Source organism: Pinus tabuliformis, chromosome 7 (assembly GCF_031772625.1).
Source record: "Pinus tabuliformis cultivar Carrire ecotype Pingquan chromosome 7, CPIR1, whole genome shotgun sequence".
Lineage (NCBI taxonomy): Eukaryota > Viridiplantae > Streptophyta > Pinopsida > Pinales > Pinaceae > Pinus > Pinus tabuliformis.
Genome location: NC_142293.1, coordinates 1,393,524,295 through 1,393,550,267, shown reverse-complemented (window position 1 = coordinate 1,393,550,267; position 25,973 = coordinate 1,393,524,295). Strand labels below are relative to the sequence as shown.

The following is a 25,973-nucleotide window of genomic DNA, read 5'->3' as shown; positions in this document are numbered from 1 at the left end:
AAGTATGGATGCCACTTCATCGAGGAACCGCTTGATCCCTCTCCTGATGTTTAAACAGGTTGGTTCTTTTTTGTTTTTCCTGGAATTCAGCAAGCTCGAAAAGGTTCACTATCAGCTTCTAGATATCATGATATATGCATTAGCTCAAATTGCTAGATTCTCATGCGAAAGGGGCATTTCTGTCAGCCTTCAGTTTTCAGTTTCCGGTTGCAAGTCACTGTCACTTTTGTTATCAGTGATGGGTTGTCGCATTGTTGGTCACAACTTTTTGGTCTAGTTCTATTGTTTTGGTTGTCGCATAGCCCCGGTTTAATTCTTAGTCCCATGAACATCTATGGGGTTTTCTGGATTTTTGCTCTAGTCATGTTCAAGCTCTCTACAGCTCTTGAAGGCAATACTCAGTTGGTTTTTCCCATACTAATTGCTATGCTTGTAATCATGCCGCATCTATGGGGTAACACTATGAGGCCATGGCCTTGATGTAAATTATCTTTGCATTAATATAGAAGTAGCCATATTCAGAGAAAAAAAAAAAAAAAAGAAGAGTAACATGATTTTATCAACCCCACTCTTGCTAACGAGAAATATCTTTCTATCTTGAACAATGCTGAGAAAAAATAAACATTTCATGAGAGCTTCTTAGTGAAACCGAACATTGATATATTCCAAAATACCTTGGGACAAAAGAATATGCAGTTTTTGCAATACAAAGAGAGTGGAAGATGAAAAATCTTTCTCTCTTATTGTCAGGCCCTTAGTCACATCCACTCTCATTTTCAAAACATTTGTCACACTACCAACATTCTTGACTTGTTAAGTCAACAAAATTACAGTGATGTCATAACACTTCCCTCTATTTTTTTTAATCATAGAAATCAAATATAAAGAGCCTCAGTTATTAGCTTACTTTCTTAACATTTGATAGACACTTTTTTCTTAGTGGATGTTAATCATCATCATCATCATTATACAATTTTATATGGCTCTATATAAAGTAAAAAATAATATATTTTCACTTTCAAATATAAGAATGATATATAATTCTTTTAATTTTTAAAAATATTTCAATAAAAAAATTTAATAAATTTTTGAATATTTATATATATAAGTGTGATGTTACAAGGAGAAAATGCCAGAAAATAATAAATATCTTTTTTTACTAATAAGAGGGAGATGTGTCATTCATTCACTTTTTAAGATGAAATTGATATGTAACATTAAGAAAAATGAATAATAATAAGCTATACTTATATTTAAGAATTTATTAATGTGTAAATAAGAAAAACATCTAAATATTTAACTTAAATAAAATATTTTAACCTCCCTCTCTCTTTTTGAAAATGAAAATTTTTAATTTCTTCCTTATAAGAGGAAGATTCGTCATTCATTCAATTCTTAATTAATAAAAATAAATTGTTTATTTAAAAAAATATAATGTGTAAAATAAAGATTATAAATAAAATATTTCAATGTCTATTTTGAGTATAAATATTTCAATGTCTATTTTGAGTAAAATATTTCACTCTCAACTACAATAGCTTTATATAATATATTCATAGTTGACATTGAAATATTTTACTCAACATGACCATAAAAGTGTTCTAATTTCAATTGTTATATATATAGTTAACATCAAAATATTTTACGCATTAAAGTGTTCTATATATATTGGAATTAGAACACATTGATGGTCATGTTGAGTAAAATATTTCAATGTCAACTATGTATATATTACATAAAGCAATTGAAAAAAAAAATTATGTTTGAAACGTTTTTGTAAGTTGGATATATATATATATATATATATATATAATTTGAAAATAGAAACACTGAATGGTTATGTTGAGTAAAATATTTCAATGTCAATTATGTATATATTATATTAATCAATTGAAAAATAAAAATTCTTATGGTCAAAGAAGTTTCCTAAATGGTAAATTTTCCTTAAATCTAATAAAGATTTGTTGAATGAAATTTTACGCCTGGATTGGTAAATTTTTTCAATAAATTTAGTAAAGAATTGTTGGAATTGAAGTTTATAATGTGTAGTCTACACAATTAGAGTGCCCAAGGAGATCTCCAAGGCGTGGAGTGGAATATATTTATACGTTGAAAAATGCAATTTAAACAATGAAAAATTACCATCTCAAGAAGAATTGCATCATCAAAATATTTTATTGATGTGTTTCTCAAATGAAGGAGATGTGTAATTCCTTACATGCTCAACATGAAGTTGATATATGATATGCACACACACACACACACATATTGATTTGGTGTTGAAAATGAAGGAGAAGTATAATTTCTTCCATGCTCTGCATGGAATTATACATGGTCAATGTATATATAACTAGCATAGAAACATATTAATATTATATCTATCTTGTGTCGAAAATGATCAAATTTGTTGTGAAAAAATAGTTTTGGAGTTAGTTATAAGAACCAAGGAGACATGCATTATCTCCTACAAGGCATTAACTTGGCCAAGAAATCACTATTTCAAAAGACAATTATCATGGGAGAATCCAACAACATAATTAGACATTTCAATATCAATAATACTCCAAATTTCAAATTAATCTCCCTTATAAAGAAAATAATTATAAGATTATCCTCTATTCGTGAAACTCAAGTCATTCATGTCCTAAGGGAGATGAACTTACTAGAAGATTCATTATCCAACCAAGCTATATATCATTCATTGGGATCATTAAAGGTCAATCGAACCATGCAAACTCTCCAAATTCCATAATCCAATCATGAGGACAAGTGCAGGTCATAACTTGGAGAAGGTAGGAACATAAATAATAAGGTGAGTCATGAAGCTGACGTGTGGATCAAGCACTAGGATTCACATAAATAAGATGGTTGAAATATAGAAGACTTATCTTATGCCTGCAAAACATATGGGAATGAACAAGGATATTTAATGTAGTCATGGAGGAAGTTTTGGTGTGGGAGGTAAGGGATGGAAAGTGGAACACATAGAGGAGCAATAAGTTTATAATTATGAAACCTTTTAAGCTACCTACCTACTTAGGTCCCAAATCCCATGCTAAATTCGTCAAACTTGCTTGAGTTGATGTGGGTAGTTAAGGTGGTACAGCAACTGAGCATATTACATGCAGATTCCTTTTGATATCTAGCAATTAGTCACTCCATTCATGACATCAAGAATGACAAAGGAGGATAAAAACCTCAAATTTTCAACCTTGGCCAAGATTCTAAGAAATAGAGTTGAACTTTAAGCCTTGATATGGAAGCCAAACAAAGGAAATGCAAAAATTCAAAGCTAGGTTATGGGTTTTGGAGGCCAATGTGCAAGTAGATCTCATCATGCTCAGGTTTCATGTGGACCAATGAACCTCTAAGTTCACCATAATGATGGGAAAATCGTCATAGGCCAAATGCATCAAATTCAAAGACCAAGTGATGTAGTGAATAGCTCAAGATGGTGGCTAGAGAATATGAAAGTCACTTAATATGATGGAAATACACCACTCTAACTCTAGAAGCCTCAGCAAATTCAATATGATCTCCCTCAGCCAAACAACTTTACCTAAACTTTGTAGCTCCTATGAATATTATAATTGTTTTGGATGAATAAAGTGTCGTTCATTCTCTATAAATGCTAAATGCTCTTATCCTTCCATGCTCAACATGGATTCTCTCTCTCTCTCTCTCTCTCTCTCTCTCTCTCTCTCTCTCTCTCTCTATATATATATATATATATATATATATATATATAGATACACCAACTCACAATATAAATAATCAGCATGAATCTATGTTGAATCTATGTTAGTCCCAAATCTATTAAGCTTCAAAAGGGATCAAAAGTTTTTCAATATAAAATAGGTTTGTACATCAAGAGATTTGATCCCGCTTGGTGCTTGATAGACCCAAACCTAAGATGGATATTTGATATCTAGTTCATCAATTCCTAACATAGAATTGAATTGTGTGTTTAAAACGAAAATATTATGTGCGTGTTTGTGCTATATATATATATATATATATATATATATATATATATATATATATATCATTCTCAAAAAAAAAAAAAAAAAAAAAATATTTGATATATATATATATATATATATATATATAGAGAGAGAGAGAGAGAGAGAGAGAGAATCTGAATGACGATCTTAAATAAAATATTTTATGTCAACTTGATAAATAGATAAAGAGATAGTAATTGAAAATTAAAAAAATCCATCAATTTCTAAGATGAGGTTGATGTGTAATTCATTTAATTGCATCGAGAGGTGCTCTACAACCGTAGTATAGGTGATGAAAATTGAACCTGGGGTTTACCAATTTCATCCCCATATGGCTTCAACTTTGAAATCCTATGGGTTATGGGCCCACGATCTTGATTCTTCCACCATGAATCACAACAACAAACTCATGCTCCTCTAACCTCAAACTCCGATTTAATTTGCATAACTCCAACCAACCACTTCAACATTGGACTTGTGGCTCCTCTCTTTTCTTGACCATGATTCCTCTACCAACCTTGCATTCCAATCATCACTAAGGGTGTGAGTTTCAGCCAAAAAAAATATTCCTAGAGTGTGATCCCTCTAGTCTCAAGCTCATGATCCATCTTGACGTAACAAGACAGGGTCAACCAATGTTATTCAGGGTCGAGTCTCGCTGTGAGGTTAGCCGTTGGCCCCATTTTCATTTATTGTGACCTTATTTTGGCCCGCAGGCCCAACTATTAAGAAATAGGGGGCAACAAGTGTAGTTGATTTCTCTTCCTTTGATAACTTCTTGTGATGTATTTTTACTTTAGTTGATTAACTTATTCTTTCCTTCATTATTTTTAGTGTTATTTATCATAAAACAACTAACAAATCATAAAGAACAATGAGACAATAAGGCACAAGAAATAGGCAATCAACCAAGGCCAAAACCTCTCTAACTGATAGGAAAACCCACCAGAATCCTTCTCTTCTTATAGAACTTCAATTGGCAAATTCCAAGACCTATGACTCTTGACCAAGACCCTCCAAGGCCAATTCATCTTTTCTTCTTGATGAACTTTCCTTACACAACTTCTTGATGAGAGTAATGTTAATGCTTAGAGGGTGAAATTAGTGACAAAGATCCCAAGATAGGCAATGATTTTTATGATATGTAGGAATTTGTTTTAGCATGATTTTATGGATTCTAGAGGTCATCAAGAGCCTATTTGTTGATGTATTTTCGGTTAAGACATGGATTGCACTAGATGTTATTTTGGTTATGTGCACCCTTACATGCTATATAAATGAGAACTTGTAATTTGTGGACCTATGGTTGATGACGATTATAACTACTAGATGAAAGATGTTATATGGTTTAACCCATACTTTTATGTGTTTTATCACAGATTCATCATTCTAGAAGATTTTTTTGTTATAAATGCGTCAAGAAAAATAAAAATATATATTATATAAAATTCAATCCCAAAATCGCTCCCCACCTGGGAGCTTTTGAAAACGGCACTCCTCACTCCTCCTTCCACTCCCACTTCCTACTTCTACTCTCACTCCCCACTTCTACTTCCACTACCAAGCAACCTTGATCCAAAAAAAAACATGCATCACATTATTAATACCTCTATGATTTATGTCTAATGTGTGCGTTAATATTTTTTACCTGTTGCTAATCTAGTGATCCTCCCAATGATGGGGCAGTAGAGAAGACAAGAGATATGGCACCTTGACCCTTTCCTTACATTAGTGATGAACAGGTTGAATGAAAGCGAAGGAGACAATGATACCAACTATTACTTGGTAGAGGGAACATGCATGCCACAGGAGATAGTGAAATAGACTATTGTTTGGAAGAGGGTGCATGCAGGCTAAGCGCACACAACACACCTTCAATTAATTCCATTTTAGTTATTGTTTCAAATTTAGCAATTTCAGTTTTGGATAGAGTTTTTCTATTATTAGATATTTTCTATTATTAGTTTTAGCATGCAGGATCTATTCTTACTAAGAGGGTGGTGATCTAGGTGGCTCTAGACACACTCAGAGGTCAAAGAGGGTTTACAATAGCTCAAAAATCAAAGTGGTCAGATTTCTCTCGAACTAGGTCCAGATCGAAGTGCTCGTCATCTTGATTCCAACGGTGTGAACGACACTCAAATCTAAGTCTGTATGACAAACTTCAGGCTCTTTAAAGTTTGAGAGGGTAGGTAAAGAGTGGGGTGCCACATGGCATCCCAGTCAGTAAGTGGGACCCACAGGGTACATGGCAACGCATCCATTATTGACACTTGGCACCCAAATATTAACTCCTTATTCCTCAAAAAAAGACAAAACAAAAAGAAAAGAAACTTGTATTACAAACCCACATAAAACAAATATATATATATATATATAACACTATAATTTAAAAACCATATATTAAAAATATACCTGAAAACAAAAGTTAAAGTTATTTATTGTGGAAAAATCCTACAAATATGTTAACATTAGTGTGGTTATGGTTATTATAACACCATATGGGAATACATTAAGATTAGACCACCCAACGGCATGTTAATTAAAAAACCTTGCCACGCCAAATATAATGTAACGACTCCGCCGAAATTGAAGGCCACAAATAGTTATCTCATAACTGCCAACCGCATACCATTTGAAATTTAAACCACTGCATGTTAATTAAAAAACCTTGCCGCGCCAGATATAATGTAACGACTCCGCCGAAATTGACAAACAATTATCTCATAACCGCCAACCGCATACCATTTGAAATTTAAACAATGCATGTCGGTTTCCAAAGTTAATGTAAGGTCATGCTAATGCGAGGCTGGTAGGTTTTGAACCAAGACAACTCCTCAAACAATCTGTTGACTTACCAATGGATTGAACGATCTACGTTGTATTCCCCCTCACATAACTTATGTCCCTTTTAAAATCAGTCGATTGAAGGGGACCGAGCAAGAGGGGAATGGGGAGCGCCGAGCAGCAGTCCAACGCAGAACCCAGAGCCAAAGTCGAAATCATAGTAGCACGAATTTCGAGATGAGAATATTTTACAAGAATCTTTGCAGAGAATCTTTTGATGTTATGAGGAATTTTTGAGATTTTTGGGAGGTAAATTTTTGTTTTTTAAGAATGATATGAAGTTTATAGTCATTTTAATCAGAATTTTGTGGGAAACACGATGGTGAAATCAAAATCACCATCTGACCCACAAATTTGCAGATTCTCATCAGAGAAGAATTTTGTAGAATCTTGAGGGAATCTTCTAGATTTCTTGGAGGCTAAATTTCCCAGATCCAGAATGCAGCCAATTTTATACTCATTCTTCACAGAGTTTCACAAGGATCTCAATGGCGAGATCATTTTTCTGATTTGTGTTGTAGATATCCAGTGAACCCGGAGGAGGGAATCTTAGGAGAATCGCAGGGGAATCTAAAAGGTTCCTAAAGACCCAGATTTTGTCGGTGTCAGAATTCAACAAATGGATAGTCGATTTTAGACCTCTCGACAACACAAATTCAGTGGTGTAGACATTTTTTGCAGTTGAGCCTTCTATTTTTTGGCCATTTCCGGTTTGGAGTGATGGTGTCAGATTTCAAAGCATAGACAGTCGATTCTATGCCATTCGATGCCACAATTTCGATGGTGCATTTAGATCCAGCCACTGAGTATTCTATTCTTTAACCAACATCAGTGTTGAGGTATATGAAGTGTTGTTATCATGTACTTATCTAATCATTTTTTGTGAGATGTACTATGTTGTTTCAATTCCTGCTTGATGTATGATGAAGAATCTTTGTGTCTATTTTATATGAGATGTATTCATCATGGGTTGTTATTTATGTTTTGATTGAGATCCCTTTGTTGCCATGATGGCGGGATACTCATTGTCACCATGGGTGTTTTGTTGAGATCCCTTTGATGCCATGATGGCGGGATACTCATTGTCACCATGATCATGCAACTATTATGCACTAGGTGATCAGGTTAGGGCTATAATTTGACACAGTCCAACTAGATAGGATTTTGCATGTGTCCATATTCATTGTACTATCTCTCCTCTTCCTATTTTATAAGCAAGATGAAAGGTGCATCATTGTGTTGGTTATCGAGTTTTTATTTTGAACTACTATAGTGTATCTTTTTCAGTATTCAATAGAAGATAAATGCAATTGAGATTTCAAATCTATGTATTTTCCATTCAAATTTTCCACAGTATGTATTTGTAAATCAACCAACTTATATATACCTATTTTTTATTGAAACTTTCAATTTTTCATCTACCTGGTGTTTAGGTTATTCTTTTTAGGTGGAAAATCTGCTTACCATTGTTAATGAAAATAAAGGGATATAAATATAAAGGGGTATAAAAAATGTTAATTAAAAAATGGAAACCTACAATATCTAGTGAAAGTAGGTGTTTTTAAATTGGGAAGGCGTATTGGGTTCGTATTGGTAGGGGGCTAAATAAATTGATTTTTAGAGGTATTTTCCATTGTTTAGTCAAATTAAGGGTAATATCTAGTATGCCATGAACACACGTTCTATGTTAAAGGTTCATTGAGTTAATCCCCCATGGGTTTTGGAGGCCACTATGAAAGTAGAGCTCATCACTCTCAGCTTGGATGTGAACCAATTATCCACTGAGTTCACCATAATGATGGAAAATTTGTCATAGACCAAATACATCAAATTCAAAGACAAATTGATGCAATGGATAGCTCAAGGAAGTGGTTGGAGAATATGCAAGTCACTTAGTATGATGGAAATCACACCACTCTAACTCTATAAGCCTCAACATATTCAATATGATCTCCCTCGGCCAAACTTCTTGACCTAAACTTTGCAGCTCCTATGGATATTATAATTTTTTTGGATGAATAAAGTGGTGTTTATTCTCTAGAAATTATCTTTTCCTTCAATGCTCAACATGGACTCTCTCTCTCTCTCTCTCTCTCTCTCTCTCTCTCTCTCTCTCTCTCTATATATATATATATATATATATATATATAGAATGAGCATGAATTTGTGTTAGTCCCAAATCTATTAATCTTCAAAAGGGATCAAAAGTTCTGCAATCTAAAAGAGATTTGCACTTCAAGAGATTTTATCCCTCTTGACGCTTGATATACCCAAACATAAGATGAATATTTGATGTTACACCCCATTAAGAAGGGTATATATAGTTCTTCAATTCCTAACATATAGTTGAATTTCATGTTTAAAAGGAATATATATATATATATATATATATATATATATATAGAGAGAGAGAGAGAGAGAGAGAGAGAGAGAGAGAGAGAGAGAGCATCAATAAAATAATTTTATGTCAACTTGATATATATGTATATAAAGAGATATTAATTGAAATTAAAAAATATCCGTTAATTTATAAGATGAGGAGAAAAGAGAGAGATAGAGAGAGAGCATCAATAAAATAATTTTATGTCAACTTGATAAATATGTATATAAAGAGATATTAATTGAAATTAAAAAATATCCATTAATTTATAAGATGAGGTTGATGTGTAATTCATTTAATTTCATTGAGAGATGCTCTAAAACCCAATATAGGTAATGAAAATCAAACCTGGGGTCTACCAATCTCATCCCCAAATGGCTTCAACTCTGGAAGCATGTGGGTTATGGGCCCACGATCTTGGTTCTTCCACATAATTTACAGCAACAAACTCGCGCTCCTCTAACCCCAAAATCCACTTTAATTTATGTAACTGCAACCAACCACTTCAACATCTAGATTTTGGCCCCCCTCTTTCTTGGCCATGATTCCTTTACCAACCTTGGATTCCAATCTTCGACAAGGGCGTGAGTGTTTTGACTAAAAAAAACTCCTAGAGCACAATCCCTTTGGCCCCGAGCTCACTATCCATATTGACATCTCAGGACAGGGTCAGATGGCTTTATTTGGGGTTGGGTCCCATGATGAAGTTGGGTTTCAACCCCTTTTCATTTATTGTGACCTTATTTCTCCCCACAGGCCTGACCACATGGGTCTGACTTATCTAAGTCCAACCAAGCTGATTGGGTCTGGTCTCAAGTCGAAGGTCAGGTTGGTCACTCTATTCGCAGGTTGGCCTATCGTCAACATTCCACACTTAACCCTTATTCATTCATGACCCCAGCCACATTGCATTATTCCTTAATTCAAATTCCCTTTACTCAGTTTTGATGTTGTCCTCACACATTTAACCATTGGAGTTCAGACCCTCCTTCACAGGTGCTCTCTATAGATAATCACGACCATAAATAAGTATCACCTGTTGTATATTAGGTTTGTTCCATCATCAACCAAACATAAACACAACATAAATATATACAGGATTCAAACCAAATTCTAGGCATAAAAGAGAGCACACTCTAATTCCGCAAATGCACAAGATATATTCAAAATTTAGGCAATGATTACATATGATGACCACTAAGGGTCAGATGACCTCTTGGTCTCGTTTCACACTAGTTGGTTGTTGTTCTTTGACACTCGTAGGAAACTTATACAGAGAAAAATAAATTCTAACAAACTCTAACCAAAGGAATCTTGTCCCTTCCAACTAATCACCTTCTAGAGGCCCACAATTTCATTTTCATATACATAAAATTTCATAAAATTCTTTATCTCTTCAATAACCGCCATGATGTTCTTTCAGGAAACATCCTGAAATTGATTTCAGTTTAGGGTGGGTCAATTTTCCTGCATCAAAATCCCAATCTTGAAAATTTTCCTGATCTCTTGATCATGTGCTTCATTTTTTCATCTCATTTGTTACCATATGTGTCTCAATTTCCACATGTATCTATGAATGAGCTACAACCATGCCTCACTGACACCTCACTAGCTCTCCTCCTTTAGCTCGGACTTTTGGCATCTCCGTTCACATCCTATGGAACCTCTAGAGCTTTCTCTTATCCTCTGGTTGTTGCACACTTTCTCACCTTCCCTCGACAATTCTATCCACAATCATAGTTGTGGAATCACCATACAACTTCTACCCAACCACAGCTGGAAATTGTTATCCTACAAAAATATTTTCCTACTTTGATACCACTTAATCAAAACCAAACCTAAGGTCTATAAATTTCATCCCTTTATGGATTTTAACTCTGGAAGCATGTGGGTTATGGGCCCACTTTCTTGATTCTTCCACCATAAATTGCAGCAACAAATTCACACTCCTCTAACCCCCAAACTCCAATTTAATGTGTGCAACTACAATTGGCTACTTCAACATCCAAATCGTGGCTCCCCTCATTGTTGGCCATGATTCCTATACTAGCCTTAAATTCCAATCTTCGACAAGGGTTCAAGTTTTTCGGCCCAATTTATTTTTTCTTAGAGTGCAATCCTTTTGGCCTCAAGCTCACGTCCATCTTAACGTCACAAGACAGGGCAAACTAGTGTTATTCAGGTCGGGTCTTGTTGTAAGGTTAGGGGTCAACCTTATTTTCATTTATCGTGACCTTATTTTATATCGAAGGCCCGAGCACATGGATCTGACTTATCTGAGTCCAACCAAGTCGACTAGGTCCCGACCCAAGTTGAAGGTTGAGCTAGTCACTCTATCTGCAGGTCAACCTATCGCTAATGTTCCACACTCATTCCTTCTTTGTTCATGACCTCATCCACATTCCATCCTTCTTCGATTCAAATGCCCTTGACTGATTTATGGTGGTTTCCTTGCACATTTAATTGTTGGTGTTCACACCCTCCTTCGTGGGTGCTCTTTGTATAAAATCACCACCATAAATAAGTCTCGTCTGCTACAAATTAGGGTTGTTCCATCATCAACCAAACATAAACAAAAAAATAAGTAAATACATAATTTAGACAAGATTAAAAGAGATCACACGTAGGATTCACAAATGCATGAGCTAAATTCAAAATTTAGGCTTGATTACATATGACGACCACTCAGGGTCAGACGACCTCTTGATCTAGGTTCATACTAGTTGGTCACTTTTCTTTGACACTTGAAAGAAACTTATATAAATAAAAAGAAATCCTAACATACTCTAACAAAAGGAATCGTGTCCCTGCAAACTAATCATCTTCTAGAGGCTTTTACATAAAAATTCAGAAAATTTGTGTCCTCTTCAATCACTACGACCATGCCCTTTCTTAAAGAGTCCTGAAACCAATTTCAACTTGGGGTGGGTCGATGTTCTTGCATCAATAGGGTAGATGTGTAGGCATTAGATGTTAGATGTAAACATTTTTTAAATGTTGCCTCTATATGCAATCTAAGTATAGGGCTCTATATGTAATGTTTTAAATGTCAAATTTATATGTAATGTAATGTAATGTAAACTCAAATGAATCTATATATGAATACCTATAATTATAATTCATATATAAATTCAACTATTATCATTCTTTTTAAACTTCGAAGGCGTGTAAACCCTGAAAAGGCAATCGTGGTAAAACTCATTTAGTCCTATGGTCCATTGCATGCTATGAAGGTATTGATATGGCGCAAACTTGGATGGATATTGTGGTTCCTTTTACAGATCACATACAATAAATGCCATATTCCATAGAAAGGGTCTTTCTTCAGCTCTTTGTTATTAGCTTCATGTTGCAATTTATCTTCCTTTACTAAAGTGTAGGCTATATGTTTTTGACATATTTATTCATGGTATGCTATTTTCCCTATCTCAATTCATTTTGGTTGGCATCCATGGTTGCTCCGTGTAATACAAAATATTAGTCAAGTTTTCCATTTTTTCCTTTGAAATCACTATATTTACTTTTTTCATGTCTTATTCAGCATTAATCAATTCCATGGATTTGGGTCATAATATATTTTAGGCATGGAATAATGGATAATTGCATTTGTGTGAATTGGTAGATGGATCAAATCAATGAGAAATTAGGAATTATAAGTAGAGAATATAATCCATAGTTTACAAATGTATTTAGGGAGTGGATCTAATTTCCTTGATTTGAGGAATATTGAAGCATGTGTAAAGTTGCATCAATACACAGTCTCAAGACCTTAACTTCGATCCAAGTTCAAAGTTTTGGGCCTTATACATGGTAAGTGAGATTGCTTTTTAAGAAGTAAATTTATAACTAGTAAATTAATTGGTTTTTTAGAAGTAAGTTGAAAATTAGTAAATTTAAATATTTATTTTAATTTAATGGAAATTTCGATCAAAGTTATGATTCCACATATGCTCAACATAAAAATTTTGTTTTAGTATTTTGATTTATTTAAAAACAAATAAACTATTAAAATAAAATATATAGAGAAAAAGTGGGGTAATTTTTTTTGTAAATAGAGTTTTTATATTAGTTCAATTCAGTGGTACATCATGAGGGGCTCCATGCTAAAAGAAATCATAGCCTAATTCTTACTGGACTTGTTGGCCATAAGATAATAACATAACTACATAATAAACACAAATAGAGTTCTAGAGAACCACACGCAGATAACTCCAAAGTACCAAAAAAATCGGACAACCTAGAAGCAACCAACTTTCATGATGGAAGCAGTCAAAGCTAGGTTGTCCTATTGATGATGTAGTGATGGAGGAGCACTAAATGCGCAATGAACATCGCCTTCCATATGTTTTAGTCTACCTTTCAATCGCTCCATTCTCTCAATAATTCGCTTCTGGCCACGACAAGAGTAGTTTACGAAGAGACGCCACCATGTCCATCATCCGCCACTGATTTTGTTGAAGGTTGTTCATGAATCTGATCATCTCATTCTAGTCCTCATGCCTATCCTGAGCAAGTTGTTCTAGGAGTAGAGTAATATGTTAAAAACTTTCATCCAATGAGTCAAAGGGGGGAGGCAATTCAATTATGCATGAAGAATTAACTTGTTGTGAAAACATCTCCTCCCCTAGGTCTTGGTTATCCCCCATATGTAATGGCCCATGGCCCCGGGGCCCTACTCCTCAACGAGCATGCCCAAGTTGCCGAAGTATGGGACCGGAGAAAACAAGGTTGCACCAACTTCTCAGACAGAAACACCTCTACTGAGACCCCAACAAACCTCAACACTCTCATCCCCAATCTCCTTAAGGGAAATGAAAAGAAACAAAATAATAATAAAACCTAGTATCAATCAATCAACTTCTCTCACCCAAAGACCCAATGCCTTTCTCAAAAAAGATTGTGTTATCACTACACGCAAACTCCTCTATATGAACAACCACCATCCAAAGCGAAACTCCTTCACAAGACACCCTTTCAAACACAAAGATTAGGCTAGAACCCTAGAGCCCCACAATGGAAATTTAACTCTACTATATGTAAGTAAAAATATATCATTTTAGCACTTTAAATTAAACCAAATTTAATTAGACACAAAATAAAATTGTTAACCTATTATAAAACTTTATATCCATTCATAATTTTTAAACTTTATATCCATTCATAATTTTTAATAACCATAGTCATGAAAATAATCAATTCAAATAATTTTTTAATGAGTAACCTTCCTGTAAAATTGGATTGAAAATAGAAAATTGAGCACATATCCTTAAAGACCACTGCTCCACAAAAAAACCCTTCATCAATGGATTCTTTTCCGGCAAAAACCAATCTTAAAGCACTGTAAGGTGCGACTATTTGCTTTGATTACATTGACAGCTTAAACTAAAGCTCATTATTAATAGCAATTGATGCGGGGAGCTTCATACAACCATGGGTATTGTGGAGCTTTACCAGAGTCACCCATCGCCAATTCTTCAACAACATTAATAAACTGATTTTGTCACACATCATGAATGGAGTGATGTGCATGTGCAGCTCCTCCTAGGTATTCTAGCTCATTTTGCTGGTTCGCCACTTTAGGAGGCCGTAGTTTCAAATCACAATAGTGTTCCCCATAGAGATACGAGCTGATTCCCCTACAAGGCCAGCACCAGTGCCATGCCCTTCTCCGCATTGAATTTCTCATGGAACAAAGCCACCCCGAGTACCTCAGTCAGCAGAAGCATAATGTCCATGATCACAACGCTCAACAGAGAGATTTCCAGGGACGTCACGCTGAGCAACCCAATGTAAAAAAATTGCCACACCACTGCAAAGCATACGATAACCATGGAAATTTTGCCGCACCAACAATAACGCGAAAACAGCATTGAAGCCGAGTTGGCTGGCGATCAAGACAAATAAAGTCGAAACGGGCAGAACTGAGAGGCCATAGGTGTATATGTAATTGTCGGTGCCTATGAGAATCTCGATACCACATGAGGCTAGGAAGAGGTTGGGGTGATGTAGTTCTCTTTGTTGGGTTGCTTTCTATATGATATAAAAGAAAGAAAGAAAGAAATTATTTTAATGCTTACGAAGTTAAAGATAGCTTATCGGACAGATTGCTTCTTCATCTGCTTGATGTATTTAGCTCTTTTTCTGTGAAGCTTCAAAATAAATGCCCCTAACTTCTCGACAAACCCCTCACTAAATAGATTATCCCAAGAGCTAGTTGCCAGCATATGTGCATAACTTTCCATGTTGTCTTTGAAGGCCTCACATTCTAAAATGACATTTTTTTTGTTTCCACTTTTCCGGAAGAACAAAAAATGCATACTCTTTCCTCCCACACTTCCTTTGGCCTTTTCCAATGCCCTGTTTCACAACAGAGTTGATGAGAATTACTCCTTAATTGAGCAATAAGAATTTTGGCTCTCCAAGAGATATTGGCCTATATGTATGCTTTTGGTTGATGACTATGGGTGGGATTAAACACTTCAATATAGTAATTTTTCTTTCTTCCTAGCTCTTTATCCCAAGTGCACTTGTGGAACTTTTCCATAAAAAAGCTTTTATCTCTTTGTTGTTTATGGGACACATGTTCAATAAAATACCCCATTTACTAAACTAAGAGGAGAAAAGGCTAGCCAGTAGTCTCGAGCCAAGCATAGAGCCATAGTTTGGATCCACCATGCAGGAAATAAAATCTTGTCAACAGAGGTCCTCCAGTTGAACTCGTAACTAAGGCCACAATGTTGAGGAGCAGGAGGATCCAATGTCTCAAGCTTTTCTTTGTGTTGGTCCCTTGGGCTTGCATTCTTTCGACGCTCGCCCGTATCTATCGCTACTTCCATGTTCTCAATCTCAGACATACCAAATCCAGGCATACTATAATAGTGTTGTCTCCATGCCCTTTCCAATTTAATATTGGGATATGTTGCAGTGACTTAAATATTTGGAAACATTTATATATATATTCAATTAAGAGTCAAAATATTGTTGTCTCCATGCCCTCTCCTATTTAATGTTGGGATATGTTGTAGTGGCTTAAATATTTGGAAACATTTATATATATCTTCAATTAAGAGTCAAAATATTGTTGTCTCTATGCCCTCTCCAATTTAATGTTGGGATATATTGTAGTGGCTTAAATATTTGGAAACATTTATATATATCTTCAATTAAGAGTCAAAATATTGTTGTCTCCATGCCCTCTCCAATTTAATGTTGGGATATATTGTAGTGGCTTAAATATTTGGAAACATTTATATATATCTTCAATTAATAGTCAAAATATTGTTGTCTCCATGCCCTCTCCAATTTAATATTGGGATATGTTGTAGTGGCTTAAATATTTGGAAACATGTATATATATCTTCAATTAAGAGTCAAAATATTTTTTGTCTCCATGCCCTCTCCAATTTAATATTGGGATATGTTGTAGTGGTTTATATATTTGGAAACATTCATATATATCTTCAATTAAGAGTCAAAATATTGTTGTCTCCATGCCCTCTCCAATTTAATATTGGGATATGTTGTAGTGGCTTAAATATTTGAAAACATTTATATATATCTTCAATTAAGAGTGACACTCCAATTTAGTATTGGGATATATTGTAGTGGCTTAAATATTTGGAAACATTTATGTATATCTTCAATTAAGAGTCAAAAGTAATATTGGGATATGTTGTAGTGACACTTTTATATATATATATATATATATATATATAATTTAAAAGTAAATTAAAACTCAATGAAATGTTATTGATTAATAAGTATAAAATTTAAATGGTGAGTCAATTAACAATTAAAAAGTTAAAAGTTAATGAAAACAATCAAATTCATTTTATTATAATGTAATTTTTTTTTATTAATAAAATTATGGACCATTTTTAAATAAAATAAAATTATAATCATGATGATGATGTTTAGATAATTGTCTTCTAGATCCATCATGTAATTTAAAAATTGATTATTAATATCCATTAACACCAATGCGGTCTATCAGACCTAAAGAAAGAAAGATATTAATTGTGAATCTTTAAAATTTTATTTCTATGATTAAAAGGAAGGGAAAGAAGTGCTCCAAGGTCACTATAGTTAGGCTAACTTAACAAGTCAAGAAGATTGGAAGTGTGGAAAATATTATGGAAATGAGAGAGGATCTAGGCAAGAGCCGAACAATCTAAGAGAAAGTGTCTTTCATCTTCCACCCTCTTAGTATCACAAAGGTGGCATATGCTTTTGTTCCAGATAGTTTTGGAATAGACCGTCGCCTGGTCTCACTTCGAAGCTCATGATAACTGGTTCTTATCTTTGCATTGTTCATTTTTTATTAGTACTGGTCAAGGCAAAGAGATAATTCTAGTTAGCAAGGGTGGAGTTTATCACCTCCTTATAATACCTTAGCTTCCTTTTTCCCTCTGACTCCCTATCATCCCACAATTTATCCTTAAATTTGGAGGTGATAGTATATTTTATACTATCCTTATATCGTAGCTAAAATTACCATGGTTTATATTTTTAAATTTAATGATCATGACTTTAGTCATGTCAATATTAATAATTGTCATACCCATCTTGGAGCAGTAATCATGAATAGTCTTAAGCTGATTGTCAAGGTCATCATGGCTTTTGGTTAGAAGGTTGATATCGTTAGCATAAAGGAGAAGATTAATGACTATACTAGAAACTCGTGGCCATTGAAACTCACAGTTTCCAAACACTCCTCTAGCTTATCGATGTAAATGCAAAAAAGGGTAGGGGATAGGGGACACCCTTGCTTAACCTTGATATTGCATTTAATTTCTTTAGACCACCCTTCATTGATATTAAGCTTGCAACAACATTCTCGTAAAGATGAATCACATCAATCCTTAAATCAAGAGGAACCATTATCTCTTTAAGTCTTTTCCATAGCTTACCTCGAGGAACAATGTCGAAAGCCTTTCTAAAGTCAAAAATAAAATAGAGGAGATCATTTTTTACTATTGTGACACTCCTCAACAATGATCCCAAGAGTGACAAGATGGTCGATAATCAAGTGATGTGTCCTAAAACAAACACACTACCTTTGAAACTCAAGCCGGACGTATTACCACTAAGCCACAGGCTCCCAACATTGCACTTGTTAATCACAATGTGTGGTCCTATGCAGATGTGTCAAGCATACAATTCCTATGCTCTACTCGTCCCTGTGACAAGGTCACAAATGGACAACTCATATGGATTATGATAATCGAATGGCTATAGTTGTACAACAAAACATTTCAATTGGATTGACTACCCTCCTAGCCCATTATTTGACATTATTTGTTTCTCTACAAACAACTATTTTTTCAACAATAGGATAGGGTTTTGTTTCTTATAAATATATATTTTTAAAACTTAAAGGTGAATTTTTTGTATATATTTATATTCATTATTTTTATTATTTAAAATATTACATGTAAATTTTATATTAAAAATAAATAATTATAAAATTTTCAAGAAACCGGTTAATAAAATAAGAATTATTTTCATATATATATATAATTTATTTAAGTCATAAAATATTATAGATATAGTTGACATTGAAATATTTTATTTAAATCTATATTCTATATATTAAAATGTCAATAAATGCTCTAGTCATATTTAAAAATAGAAAATAAATAAAAACAAATACATACATATATATGTGTGAGAGAGAATGAATTATAAATCTTCCCCGTATAATTAACATTAAAATATTTTATTTATGATTTGCATCATACACATTAAAACATATATACGTTTAAGGTGTTATAAGTTAATTCTACATTAAAAAAATTATAAATTATATATATATATATATATATATATATATATATATTTATATTATTAATAATTTTAAAATTTTATATATAAATTTTATATTAAAAGTTAATAAATTATATATTTTCATTACAATAAAAATAAAAATATTAAAATATTTTATTTTTATTAATAATAAATTATTTTTTATTATTATTATATTTTGTTTTAACTATTACTTACTAATTAAATATAAAATAAATTACATATCATGTAATATTAATTATATTATTTTTACTTTATTGATACCGGAAAATATTAAGTGTATTACTTCCACTTATTCTTAAGTTGGCATATCGTCCTTAATATGTGTAGCAACATATTGTCCTAGATAAGCGCAGCAATGTTCGTTCTTTAAGCTAAAATTCCATCTCCTAGTTCATGCAAAGGTATTATTTTCTTCCACTTATTCTCATGTTGGCATATCGTCTTTGCTATGTGTGTCAACGTAATGTTTTTTTATAAGTGTAGCAATTTTGGGTTTTTTTAACATATTGTCTTTGATATGTGTATAAACATATTGTTTTGTTTTTACAAGTGCAGTAATTTTGGTTTGTTTAGTGAATTTTTTTTGATCCTGTAAAAATAATATTTTCTTAATAATTTTTTTATATTATTTTGAAAGTTTAATGGAAAAGTAGAAAAGGCAAAACACAAATTAATACTCAAAACATACGAGTTGTGGTTCTTTTATTGATCACACAAAAATTTGATGATAATAATGAACTTGGTGAAAAATATTTAACCTTTTCCAACTAACGACTCGCTCAAAATAACTTAACATACAACTACACACTAAATTCAACTACAACTTAACTCAAATTACTCAAAACTCAATTAACTAATTCTCTAATTTTAAATTATTCCCCTACTAAAGATAGTTAACTATCTTAACAAATAAGACTTGAACCATCGTTGCTTAATCACATTGTATATTTTTTAAGTTGCATATAATTTGTTTTTGGTACTACTAAAGCATTGTATTGTATCCACTTCAAGGCTGCTCGAACTTTATCATCCATAGCTTTTCAAGCCGCAGGCGTCAAGTGATTCATGGTTTGTCTGTTAACTATTTCTATTGAGGTTCCTCTAGTTTCACATTCTATTGAAGGAATAGAAGGTTGCTTACATTCTTTGGGTTTTACATATTCTTTAAGAAACCCTTCACAATATTTATTGGCTAACAATTTCCCTTAAGGTTTGCGCAGGTTATTGAAAAGTCTGGTTAATATTGTTTTGGGGTTCGTAGAGTTTCATTTACTTGCATAGAAGGAATATCTAAAATAGAATCCCTTATTCATTATATTATTTTAGGGGTTCTGTCAAAAATCTCCGCTGAGGCAACCATTGCTTAATGGTGAATTCGTTAAGAAATTTAGAGCGCATCTGGTCATATAGACTTGAACTCAAGACATCTGGAATGTTGTATCCCCTCTCTCACCGCAAGTACGCATGTCCAAAATCAATACCTCAGAAATTTAGTTAAAATAATTTTCTCCGTATATCTTTTTATCAGGTTTTCCAATAATAATAATGTGAGGGTTTTCTTTTGCATTTTTGATTTAGGGTTTCTATTGAGGGCTTTTATTGTCGAAGAAACCCTTTTCGACATAATACCAGGGTTGCAATGGTCACAGATGATTTGACCATGTCACAAATTATACTTTGTTATCCCTCTCTCATTCTTAGACTAGGTTTCCATGGGCCTTCAAGACATTCTTGATGTTTGGGCATAATTTTATGCTTTATCAAAGTTTCTATTTTAAGTAATTATAGGATATAACACAATCTTATACTTAGTTATTGTGAAGTTAATATTTGGTTTTTCAAAACTCCAATATATTGTGGACATGGCTATTTCTTATAGTGGTATAGTATAGGGTTCTTTGTATTCTCAACTTCGAGTATTCTATTAGTTTCAAGGTTTCAATTTTACTTAGTTTGATACTTGGTTTTCTAAACATACTATTCATTAGCAATTTGATTATGGAGATTTTCATGTTTTATAATATTTTGTACTATTTTTTTTTGTATATATAAAGCATCCGAATCCACAAATTTGGGCATACTTAATGTATATGATTTAAGAAAATTACTTGAGCATATTACTCAATATGAATGCATTTAGTATTTGATATTTTTCTTCCTTCCTGTGGTTTATTTTAACATGGACTTCAACTAATAAAATGCATGTTTACTCTTTTTGTTTAGTCTAGTACTTCTTGTTTTCTTAACAAGTACTCTATTTTATTCCATAATTCTTATATCTTTTAGTAACTGAGTTGAGGTCTAAATGCAATATTTCATCTAAGAAGTCTTAGTACATAAAGAGTAATGGATTTAATAACTATATTTTAGGAATTTTCTGCTTCACCATGGTTTACCTTATGCAATAGAAATTATTACTAATTATCCCTATATTCTAATTATAGCATGCATAATGTGTTTAGATCCTTCTGATAGCTCTATGGTAGCTCGTAATAATGCATCTAAATATTTATGTACTATTCATGATAATAAGAAAAACCATAATGATTTTTATTTTAAAGAGAAAACTACCATATTTAGAATTCGTTGAACTAAATATTCATTGAGATTTTTTTTAGTCTCTTTCACAAAGAACAAGCATAATTATCTTTGCTACATTCATCATATATATGTGTAGTCTCACAAAGAACAAGCATAATTATCTTTGCTACATTCATTATATATATGTGTATGTATGTTTACTGTCAAAGTCATATGCATAAGCTACCCCAAGTACCCCCAAGCTTCAGGTTTCTTTCCTAATAGAAATTTATAACTGTATGATGATATTATTCCTCCTTCCCCACAAAGAGTCTAGCAACCTCTTGCTATATTCATGTATATTCTCTTCCTTTCTTTCATGTACCTAGGATTTTATAGGGATGTCTTTCTCATCCTCCAACATTGCATTTCTCTATAACCATTATGTCCTTTTTTATTTTTTTTGTTTCTTTATTCTTCTTTTTTCCTTTTTTCCTTTTTTCTTTTTTCTTATTTTTTTAAAATATATTCCACCCAAAATAACATTTATCTCTAGTTATGTTGTCTTTTTGGTGGCAATTATTTCTCCTAAAATCTCGGGGAATCATGTGAAGTTATAATTGTGATAACTACCACCTTTACCTATCCATAAAGGTCCACAACATGGGACTCCAACCACCTAAATGGTTCCTAAAAGAAATGTAGTTTGACTACTCACATGCTAGTTCCCATAATAATTAAAAAATATATATTTATTATTGTACACAAAATATTTACATGTGTCAATCAAATCTAATTACAAATAAATATAAATCTATGTTATGTAATTGCAACAGAGGTATTACATTTACATGGCATTTATCATCTCCATATTAAGTAGTGCAGGAATTAAATATTTCTTTAGTATTAAAAAGTTAATTAATTTTTTTCTTACATTTAATTGCTTTATCTCTATATAAAACAGATATAAAATAAAAATAAAAATTAGAATATTTATTTATTTTTATTTATGTGAACCTTAAAAAAAATAAAAATTAATTAATTAATCAAATATTTTTAGTCAAATTAGTTGTGTTTTTCTAACGGCTAGTCAGCTAGTCTCTTCATCTATTTATTGCCTAGATCTGATTCATCATCTTGTCCTTAAGATGAACCAGACCAATTGGTTCAAAATGCGTCAACGAAATTATCTCCTATGTGATTTTTTTCAAAAGATATTATAATTGATATGGATCACAGAAGTCTAAACTCAATAATTAAACTCTGCATGGAAGAGCCATCGAGATTAAGGTTAATCATTTGGAGATTTGCAAATCTCAAAGATAAATAAGATCTAGTGTTATTAAAGAGATGTAGAGATGCATCCATTATTCCTTCGTTCGCTAAGATTAAGCATCAGTTTTATCATTCTAAAAATAATCATATATTTTTGGATATTAGCCTTGCGCTCATTCGTTCTGAGATTTCCAGGGTTAGGAAACCTCTGGATCTTATCTCGAGGATACTTCTCTCTCTTCATTTAGAGCTCTCTAATTTGATTTCTGTTGCACTTTGGGCGAGGATAGATGCGTATTCTGCGTTGAAGGCATTGCGCTTAGAAGATATTTGGAAGAAAAAATAGTCTGTGAAGTTTCTCAAGCTCTCTGAATGTTAATTCCTCTGGAGTCCATTCTAGTGGAGCTCTGTCGCGATCTTCGCAACGAATTTTACATAGCGGCCCAATTTCTGCTGCCCTTTCCTCTTGCTCGATTATCAAAGGTTCGGGTCTTTCTGATCCGTTGAACCCTCGGTGTTCCAGCTCGACCTCATTAGATGGCGTTCTTGGGAATGATGTTCTTCCTTCGTTTAATCAGAATTTGATTGCTGGTTGCTCGGAAATTTCCGCGGTAGAAGGTCTACCCTCCTCTTCGGTCGGATCAAGCAGATCGCCCAGTGATGATTCCTTTTCCTCATCCGTTTTGCGTCCTAACGTCTCGGTCGGGGCTGATTTTCCTCTTGCTCTCGCGGATTTTGTTTCTTCCGAACCTGGTCAGCCCCCTTTGAGGGTTTTGTCTCCCTCCGGTTTCCCAGACCCCTCCTCTTCTAGTCCGGATCCACTCCCGGTTATTGAAAATCTGCTGTTGAGCGGTTCGACAGTCCCCAATCATGGTAGTTTTGGCTCAGTCGATACTTTTCATTTTAGCACCTTTCCTCTTTTGATTCGAATATTAAACTTGACTCTAAATATAATATAGATATCTTTGACCATAATAATAATAATTTTAGTTATTCAAATAATTCTTCTAGTTATACATATTATAACTTTGACTCTAATTATAATAATAATGATAATAAAGGTAATGATATTAAAAACTACAATTATTATTATTATTATTATTATTATTATTTCAGTGTTTTAGAGAAGGGTTTAAACTTTGCGGTAGCTCCAAGGAAGATCCTGGTTCATGATATTATATGTGACATTGAATTCGGGATAAAGGATTTACCAGAAGCTTCTAAAGATATTATTAGGCAGGATTGTGTGGTTATCCTTAGAAAGGCTAAACCCCCTAGGAACAACCTTAGCAAACCTGAGTTCGAAGCTCTAAAAGCCTTGAACAACAACAAGGACATTGTTGTTCTTAAAGCTGACAAAGGAGGTGTAGTTGTTATCCTTAACACGGAGGATTACAATGATAAGATGTTAGATCACCTTTGTAATAGTGGGAGCTACAGAAAGCTTGCTAAAAATCCCTTAAAAAAGGTTTCTAAGATAGTTGCGCTAGCCATAAAATCTAGTAGCATTGTTAGCTTTCTGAGTAAGAAACTTATTGAGAGCAACCCTCTCACTCCTAGGATTTATGGTCTTCCCAAGATCCATAAGGAAGGGGCCCCCCTGCGCCCCATAGTCAACACTATAGGAGGGCTGACTTATCTTCTCGCTAAATATCTTGCTAATAAGCTCAAGCCTCTTGTTGGTCGGACTGAGTCCTTTGTTAAAGATTCGTCCTCCTTTGTTAATGAATTAAAGGGTATTAGAATTGATCCAAATGATATGTTGGTTAGTTTCGATGTGGTCTCATTATTCACTAATATCCCTATTAATGAGGCCATTGATGTTATTAATCGTATTACAGATCCTGATACTATTTTTTTAGTCAATATTTTCCTTACCTCTACTTTCTTTAGTTTTGAGGGCGAATTTTATGAGAAAACCTATGGTGTTGCTATGGATTCACCCCTTTCCACTGTGGTTGCCAATCTCTTTATGTAATTCTTTGAATCTAAAGCCTTGTCATTTGTGCTTTTCCAACCCAAGTTGTGGAAAAGGTTTGTGGATGACACTTGTACCATATGGTCTCATGGAAAAGAGAAGTTGGAGTTGTTTTTACATCATCTTAATAATCAGTCAGATTCCATAAAGTTCACCATGGAAATTGAGGTTGATGGCAGCCTTCCCTTCCTTGGCGTTCTCATTTCAAAAAAGGATGAAGGTTCTTTCTCTCATTAGGTTTTTCGGAAGAAAACTCAAAAAGAAAAATATCTTCATGCAAATTCCCATCATTTCCCGACTCAAAAACTAGGTGTTCTCAACACCTTAGGCATTTGGTCGTTGCGAGTTTCTGATGAAAATCACATTGATGATGAAAAGACCCACCTCCTTAAGGTCTTTAATAAGAATGGTTATAACAAGTCCCAGGGTCTCAGAGCTTTCCTTAATGCGAAAAGAGGTCCTAAGAAGAGGATCGATCCCAAGGATCGATCTTATGGAGTTCATCTTCTTTTTATTTAGGGGACCACAGATAAAATTGTGAGGATCTTGAAAAAACATAATATTCCTTCTTCCTTTAGACCCCTTTGCATTATTCGAAGTTCTCTTCGTTCGGTCAAGGACCTGGTTAACCCCAAGGATGTGAAGGGGGTTTATATTATTCCGTGTTCCTGTGGGACTCCTTTATTGGTGAGACTCGTCGATCAATGAATCAAAGGATCTGTGAGCATGTTTCAGACATCAAGCATGGGAGGTCTCGCTCCTCTGCTTTGGCAGAACATGTAGAAAAGACCAATCATCACATCTGCATAGAAGAGGCTAGAGTCATAGCGAAGGTTGATCATTTTCATCATCGTAAATTTAGAGAGGCCTTAGAAATTGAAAAAAGGCCCGTTAATCTAAACAAAGATGATGGATGGAGTATCAGCAGGTGTTGGATCCTTGCCTTGGATTCCTAAAGTTTCTCGAGTTTTTTGTTTTAATCAGTTCATTAAGTTTTTAACATCTTAACAAATCGGTTTATAATTAGTTATTAAAATACTAATCCCTAATAGTACCTCCATAGTAATATTAATTTTTATCATAATATAAATATTATTTACTTTGATGTTATTTAAAATTCAAACTTTCCATTTTTTTTTTTTATTCTAACATTATAACTTAA

The 25,973-nt window shown here is 33.4% G+C and overlaps 1 protein-coding gene across 1 annotated transcript in view; it reads left to right on the top strand.

Annotated features, from left to right (window-relative positions):
- LOC149252867 (uncharacterized) overlaps positions 1-24,811 on the top strand; it is a 25,849-nt gene extending 1,038 nt beyond the window's left edge. Inside the window, exon 2 of the mRNA XM_089454298.1 lies at positions 23,950-24,811. Coding sequence (XP_089310424.1) covers positions 23,950-24,811 — 862 coding nt within the window. The remainder of the gene's footprint in view (positions 1-23,949) is intronic.
- The last annotated feature ends 1,162 nt before the right edge of the window (positions 24,812-25,973 follow it).